The 8,183-nt window shown below is 45.4% G+C and overlaps 1 protein-coding gene across 1 annotated transcript; it reads right to left on the bottom strand.

Annotated features, from left to right (window-relative positions):
- Positions 1-4,325: 4,325 nt before the first annotated feature.
- On the bottom strand, positions 4,326-5,261 carry LOC140076128 (olfactory receptor 1L1-like). The gene has a single exon (XM_072122635.1). The coding sequence runs from the start codon at positions 5,259-5,261 to the stop codon at positions 4,326-4,328; it is 936 nt and encodes a 311-aa protein (XP_071978736.1).
- Between the last annotated feature and the right edge of the window lie 2,922 nt (positions 5,262-8,183).

The following is an 8,183-nucleotide window of genomic DNA, read 5'->3' as shown; positions in this document are numbered from 1 at the left end:
ATAGTATAAAATACTTTAGGGAATTGCATGGCCCAGAGTCAGACATATAGCCATGGCAATCATTTTCTGGAGTCTCTCCATATTTATCCTGTAATTTCACTTTCAGGAATAAATCCCACAAATTCTAAGGCACTTTCACAAACAATAGGCATAACTCTGCGGGGAGATTATTGTTCCTCAAACTAGTGAGATTCGTCCTGCCTAGTGAAAACGTGTAGACACCCAACACTGTGGCTGCTTTGAGAAGTGGGTGTTACCTTCAAGACTGTGGGTGTTACCTGTTCCTTATACAAGCAGTAGAAAGCATATAAAACCGTGGTAACATGCAGATCAAAGGTCTTCATCAGACAAGATAGGACCTTGTCCAGACTAAAACTTAGACCCCCCTCAGATAGGGTATAACATAGCCTTTCCAGAATCCATGCATATATGTAAATTCTCACCCATTTTCCTTTAAAACAAATCTTCCCCAAAGTCAGGCAAATATGACTCTTCTCACCCCATGTGAGATGAGTCAAGTTTGCTGGTTGCAGGGGGGGTTCACTTCAGAAGCCCCTATCTTCTGCTCTATAACCTGGAAACATGCTTTTTGTGTCATATTAAAGATAAGAATCTCATTTCAGCGTATGGTTACATACGTGTGAGATACAGAACCAGAGATACCGGCATTTAAAGAGAACCTGTCACCAGGGACCTCATTTTCGCTGAAGAAAGGTTGCAGAAAACCCATGACGCCCACATTGAAATATTCTGAGCATTTGCATTACAATATAATTGTGTGTTTTAACCTACCTATGTTTTAGTTTCCTTGCATTAAAAAAAACAACAAACAAACATGACTTGTCTGTGCTGCTCACTCCTCAGCTCTCAGCCCCCCACCTTTGTGCTCCTGCTCCTTCACTCACACAGGGACAGAGCTCACGGCCTGGTGAGATGACATCAGTGGGGGAGGGAGGATCTGTACAAGAGAACAAAGGTGGGGGCTGAGAGCTGAGGAGTGAGCAGCACAGTCAAGTCACATGGTTTTTAGAAATGCAGCTAAACCAAAACATACCCTGGTACTCAGAACCAGATTCTGTCAGGGTGTAAGGTAAGTTAAAACACACAATTATATTTTAATACGAGTGCTTAGAGAAAGCAGAGAGGCAGATGTGCACTGCAGCTGTAAGGGGCTTCAGCAAACTGTCTGTAGTGAAAATGAGGTCCCGGGTGACAGGTTCCCTTTACAGACATAGTTGGAAATGTGAGCTGCAGATAAAGATCCAATTCCTGCCTATTCTTTATCTGTCTTTATGTCCATTCCTGTAGCTCATAGAACAATAATGTGTTCTTAAAGATGAGATTCTTATCTTTAGTATGATACGGAAGACATGTCTAGGTGCTAGGACAGAAGGAAGGGGCTTCCGAATTAAACCACTAAACTTGTCTCATCTCATGTGAAAATAAGATGAGTGATATTTTTAATAGGTCAACAGGTGAGATTTCACATAACAGAGGGACATCTAGAAACAAAATATCAAACCCCACCTGAGTGAGCTGGTGGTTTAGTGGTGTAAAACCTGGTGACCGCTTCCCTTTAAATAAAATCTAATATCAAAATCCTTAATTATAAACCAGGGGCACATACTCATAGATCCAGGCACCGTGACTGTGGGAATATTCTTATGCATGGCTTCCTTCGTTCCAAAATCTACTTTAAATATTATGCTAATGAGACTGAAGAGCTCCTGGGGTGTTATCAGAGCCCCTCCATGCCACAGCTTCACAGGCTGTTACACTGTGCAGCGGGATTGGGAAACAGTGTAACAGCATGTAAAGTTATAGCACGGAAGGGCTCTGGTAACACCCCCACGAGCCCTTCTGGTTCATTAGCATAATCTTTCATGCTGATTTTAGAAGGCAGGAGGCGAAGGATAACAAATATCAGAAGATTCCCACAGGCGCGGTGCCCGGATCTACGAGTAATGTCCCTGGTTTATCATAATGGATTCTGGTGGAAGATTTCCTTTAAGGGACTACAGGCAACTCACACAAGTTATCACTTTCTGCTAAAAAAGTTACTTTCTCTTTAAATTAGTTTTAGTTTTTCAATGGTAAAATAAGGATTTGTTTAAAGAGTTTGTCTGTGATTTCACTATTGATAGGTCATCAATAGCAGAGGGGGCGGGGGGGGTGCTAGCTCAGGGGAACCCTCCTCACTCTGATTACAGAGAGTTTGGGAAATATAGAAATTTCATTAAACGCTAAAAAAAAGTAGCCGCGTCCTAGGCCGGACTTCACAGACTTCGCAGTCATGATTACATATCACTATGACGCTCCCTCCTCTGCACTATGGTTACGTTTTTCACAGACGTGCGCCGTCGGCCTAATGGCGAGTCAGTGTAGTTTGTAGGTTTCAGTGTTTGATGTAAGTTGTGAGAAGTTCCATATCACACAGTTATGCTGTAGGAAGCTGTTCAGGTTGTGCTGTAACAATGTTATATATGTCTGTAGTCCTGTATGTAGATAAAGTATATCCATGCATAGATATACGAGGCTGCGAGTGCTTCATCTCGTCCTGTCCTGGACCTTCTTGTAGTCGGGTCAGTACTCAGTGTATACCTGGTGCCACCCGAGTACCCGAGGTCACTGCTGCTGGCGGGTATCATGTACAGAGAGTATGATGCTTTTTTTAGTTCTGACTTTATGATGACTTTACCGGGTGACGTCTCTATACTGGGGTTTGGTCCCAAAAATAATCATTGTTGGTTATCTGAGACTAATTGTCTCGCCTCCTGGATTAAAGGACGTTATGGAAGATGAGGCCGTGTAGCTACACACGTATCAGAGCACAATATACAGTATACAGAGAGGGGACCAAATTGCATTAAAAATGAGGCCTTCTCAACCCGTTTATCAGTCCTATAAGTCCTCACTAAGGAGGGGCGAGCACCATTTCCTCATCAAAATTCTGAGTGCTGTTCGGTTATATGCAGGGGTGGGATTTACATTTTGAACAAGAGGCTTTCTCCTTTAGAGGAAGAAGTCAGCCTGTACTGTTGTGCTAGGAAAACAATACTTACTGTAATACAGAAATTATGGAAGCCCTGATAACAATGTGAGCAAAGGGACAGGTTAAATTAACATCACAGGTGTTTACAATCTTGTAATCAGTGAGTGGCCTGTGTATAGGGCTGGAGCTACTCACTGGGGGAGATTTACTTACCCAGTCCTGTCACGATCCCGTGGGGCGATGTCCGCTGAGGATTCGGGTCCGGCGTGATTCACTAAGCTCGTGCGCCCGATATCCTGCATGTGTCGTTTCTGCCCCGAGGTCCGCCGGAGTTCACCTTCTTCTTCCCGGTGCATGTGAGTGCGTTGTCTTGCGACACAATTTTAAATGTTAAATCCCGCGCGTTGTCCGAATCCGTCGGGCTGTCCAGCAGCCCGACCCGATTTCTGTCGCATGAAAGCCGGTGGAGCTATGGGGGTGTAGCCGACCTCCTTGGACGTGGCCGCAGGTGGAGAATTGATGACAATTGAAAGTAACAAATAATACGAATGGTAACAAAAAACTTCTAAAGAGACCAAAGGTGAACTTCAAGCTCAGGGAACATCAGTGTCAGATCGCACCATCCGTTGTTGTTTGAGCCAAAGTGGACTAAATGAGAGACGACCAAGGAGGACACCGTTGCTGAAAACAAATTATTAAAAAAAAACTAGGCTGGAATTTGCTAAACTACAGGATGACAGGACACAAAGCTTCTGGGAGAATGTCCTGAGGACAGATGAGACTACAAGGCACAACAGCTCTATGGCCACAGATGGAAAAATGCAGGCTATCTTAAAAAGAACATTATCCCTACAGTTACACATGGAGGAGGTAGTTATGTTCTGGGGCGTTGTTGCATCTGACACAGGGCGTCGTGAATCTGTGCAGGGGACAATGAAATCTCCAGGGATCTTAGAGAGAAATGTGCGGCCAGTGTGTATTCCTGGAAAGCTGACGTCACCCTCATAGAAGAGAACGGAGTTTGATATGAGACATTTGTGGGCCCTCATTCTTGTGGTGGGAGCTCCCACTGATCGCACATTTATCTGCACCCTGTGAATTTACGATGGATCTAGTCTCCAGTGTAAAAAACCCCTCGAAATGATCTACTGATGACATCTTGGTTCAACAAACCGGAAATATCCCGTGAAGGCCATTCCTATGACTGTCATGGATGTAGACCTTAAGAATATCAGGCTTGTGGTTTTATTGTGTTCTTTATTGTATATTTTGCCATCCCTATAGAAACTACCAAAACTGACATTTTTAATTTAGCTGCAAAATTTTTCCGGACTTACCGATTTCTGCCTATTTTGGCCCCCATTAGTCTGAGCAGAGATGTCCTGACATCCTTATTGCGTAGACTGTATATTAGGGGATTTAGCAGCGGAGTAAGTGTAGAATATAGAGCAGTGAAGATCTGGTGCAGCAGATCAGATTGTGAGGATGAAGGCATCAGTAACGCAGAACCTCCGGTGCTGTAATACAGGAGGAGGATGGCCAGGTGGGACGAGCACGTGGAGAAGACTTTCCTCCTCCCATCCTCGGATTTTATGTTACAGATAACACGGATAATTTGTATATAAGAAACCATACTACACAGGAATGAGCCGAGGCCGAATATCAGTAACTCCAGGGAAATGACGATGTAGAAGAGTTCGGTGCCGGTGCAGGCGATCCTCGTCAGAGCTTTGGAGTCGCAGTGGATTTGGTGAATTGTGTTGGATCGGCAGAAGGACATGTGTGAGACGGTCATGGTGAACAAGGCAGAATTCAGGCAGCCGCATATCCAGAGGGCGATGGTTATCAGGAAACAGTTCTTCCTGCTTAGGATTTGGTTGTAATGTAAAGGTCTACAGATGGCGACGTATCGGTCGTAGGCCATGATGCACAGCAGGATATCCTCCGATGCCGATGCCGCTATAAAGAAGAAGATTTGTGTGAAGCATTGCTGCAGCGATACTTTATAAAGCCCGGAGAGCAGCATGTCCAGGAGGCCGGGGGTGACGGCTGATGTATAGCAGATGTCTACAATAGAGAGCAGACACAGGAATAGGTACATGGGAGTATGTAAGCGGGAGTCCAGGTAGATCACCGCAATACTGACCACATTCACCAAGACTCCCGACGAGTAGATAAAGAGGAATAGACTGAAGAGGAACGGCTTGTCCTGGGGCCTAGAGGCGAAGGGCAGAATGTATAACTCACTGAAGTACGAAATGTTCTCCATTGTTCATCATACTGTAAAAGAAGAAAGATCGTCATCAACAAATACCAAACAAAGGTAAGGTCTGCACACGTCTGCTGAACATGGACAACGTGTGGGCACCTGTTGAAGAACCGGAGGAGAAAAGGGGTTTTCCCACAAATTCAAGTATGGCCCTATCCATAGGATAGGGCCTAACCTGCTGATCGGTGGGGGTCTCAGTGTTGAGACCCCCACAGATCACGAAAACGAGGGTTCTAATAAAGTTCCCCGTACCTCAGTACCTGTCCTTCCGGGAGAGGAATGGAGCAGACGGCCGTGCATGATCATTCCGCTCCATTCATCTCTGTGGAGCTGACGGAAATCGGGGAGCGCCGCGCTCGGCAATTTCCGCCGACTCCATTGTCATGCGCAGCCGTCTGCTCCATTGCTCTCATGGACCGACGAGGGGTCCGACCGAGGTAACTGGGACCTAAAAAATAGCAAAAATAGTGTAATCACTGAAATGTTCAGAACTAAAGACTGAGCGTCACTGAAGCACAAACCTTTAAGAAGATGACGATCCGTGTTTGTTTTTTAGTGTCCTATCATTCCAGCATACAAGTTCCTCTGCAAAAAAACAAGTCCTGGTCACAGGAAAACCTAAGGCCGGGGCGGGAGTAAGAAACCAAAAACCAACATTGAAGAAAGCTGCAGCAGGAAGGGGTCGAAAGTAGTCACCATCAACTGGAGGATTTGGAGCAGCTCCTGCACCCATGTCCAACTTTGTCAGAGAATTGTGTATATCGGGAGACTGCTGGTCCTGTGCGTGGACACAGAGGACAATCACTCCAGTATTAGAGGGACACCTCTATCTGCCAGCACATAGCTCAGGTGAGTGGCATCTGAGTAACTTCAACAATTGACCTTTTGTTTATTGATGTGAAGAGGAAACTACAAAGTGCGATCCTAAGGCATGAGAGGAAACATCCTCCGGAGTGAGTGACTTTTATTTACTTGCCTTTATTTAAATGCTTTATAAAATACACTAGCGACACTTTCTGAGGAGTAAACATTCTGGGCTGCATTGGGAGAGGTGAAAGTCCTCGGCAGACCTCTGTGGCAGCTGACACTGACCGGACCTTATCTCCCCTGTACATTATCTGCTCCTGGCTGTCTACATCCGATGGCTCTGATCAGCTTACTGCACTAACACACGACCTGCACCCTGACTTGATAAGTGCACCAATAAATCTAGTGTTATTCAAGATAACAAAATGTATCAAAAACTTATTTGGTTAAGCCTTTGGACTACTGTTATTTGGAAAGGTAACTCACCTTCTCCACAATCTTTGGAAATAAGAGCAGGTCAGTGCCCTGAGCAGAGGGGTGCACAGGATTACATGTGACCTGTACTATGTTATCCTTCTTTTACTAGTAGGAAATAGATGACATAGATGAGAGCGGAGAGGGCACAGAGATCAGACGTGTGAGCCGTTTTATAGAACAGCGACCTGTAAGGCCATGGAGTAACATTGCCTGGGATTTCTATTGGATAGGAAATCTACCATCAGATCAAGGTCATTACTCATAGACCCAGGCACCGGGACTGTGGTATCTTCTTACATGTGTTATCCATGGCCTCTTTAATTCTAAAATTATGCTAATGAGCCCGGAGAGTTTGTGGGGGCATTACCAGAGCCCCTCCGTGCTGTCACTTTACAGGCTTTTACACTGTCGCCCTCCCCCTGCTTCTTTAGCCCTTCCTCTCCCACTTCTGCTGTAATCTCACACAGTGTGAGGGTGAAGTGCTCCTGCACAGTGTAACAGCCAGTGAAGCTGCAGCTCGGAGGATTTTGATGGTAGATTTCCTTTGAGTTATTATGGGGATGTAATAGGATCCCACTTATCTCCCCCGGTCGTTCCATAATCTGCTTTCTATCAGCTCTCAGAGACAGGTTTGATTTGCAGGAAATCTAGATTCCTAAATCACAAAAACTTAAAAGTGTGTTTACTAAAGCTTGAGCTGAATATAAAACCATCAGATTATGGAGACACCTACCGCACGGACGCCACAATATGCTGCAGCCTCCGCAGCAGCACAGAGAGACGACACCCAGGGACAATTTATAGGCGGCTTAGATTTTTCAGTTTTCTAATGAGGTTAATTAAAATACAAGGTAATGGCCTCCCTCTAGGAGCCGCCTCTGGGGCTCAATTATAAGTCTCTGTAACCAGTAATAATATAACACTGAGCCCTTAATGACGCAGTTTTTTTTTTCGTTTTGGCCTTTCTAGTATTCACTCCCCACCTTCAAAAATCCATAACTTTTTTAAGTTGTTGTTCATACAGTGTTTTAGTGTCATGAATACATTTTCCGTGCTCGAATAACAGTACACACAAATTTTAAAACACATTGATACATTCACAAAACGTTTGGTTCAGGGCTGAGGAATAGGGCGTGGCCTGGATCGACGCTTCTTACCGGCTACAAGTCGCTTGTAGAGTTGAAAGGAAACCAACCATTCGGTTTTATGCATTATGATACAAACACACCTTGAGAATGATGTAGCGACACTGATGCAGAAACATATCTTGTTTAATCTGTCAGGAACCAGGAGTAGTGGACCCACTGGACGACCGCGGACGAAGACGTAAGCCGACACCTGGGAGCGGAGTCTAAGTGGTACCTGGTTCTCACCAGAGACCGCCGCAAAGCGGGTTGGACTTGTTGCGGCGTGGTACCACCAAGTCGCTCCACTGGCGCGACTTTGTCCGCGGTGGCGGTCAAGGCGAAGTACAGGATCGTAAGGCAAAACCATGGTCGGGGACAAGCAGGAGGTTGAGAAATCGCAGAATAGGCACTTGGCATAGATAACAAGAGCTGGCTTATAAGGAATTGGCCAGGAATGGCCAGTACCAAACAATGGTGCGCCTGCCCTTTAAATCTTTGGGAGCCGGCACAC

This window comes from Engystomops pustulosus, chromosome 8 (genome assembly GCF_040894005.1).
Source record: "Engystomops pustulosus chromosome 8, aEngPut4.maternal, whole genome shotgun sequence".
Classification (NCBI taxonomy): Eukaryota; Metazoa; Chordata; class Amphibia; order Anura; family Leptodactylidae; genus Engystomops; species Engystomops pustulosus.
Note: the sequence above shows the minus strand (reverse complement) of the source record. Positions and strands in the feature narration are given on the sequence as shown.

Bases quoted from the DNA above. Each gene is read 5' to 3' on its own strand.
- LOC140076128 (XM_072122635.1), bottom strand. From the start codon at position 5,261: ATGGAGAACATTTCGTACTTCAGTGAGTTATACATTCTGCCCTTCGCC.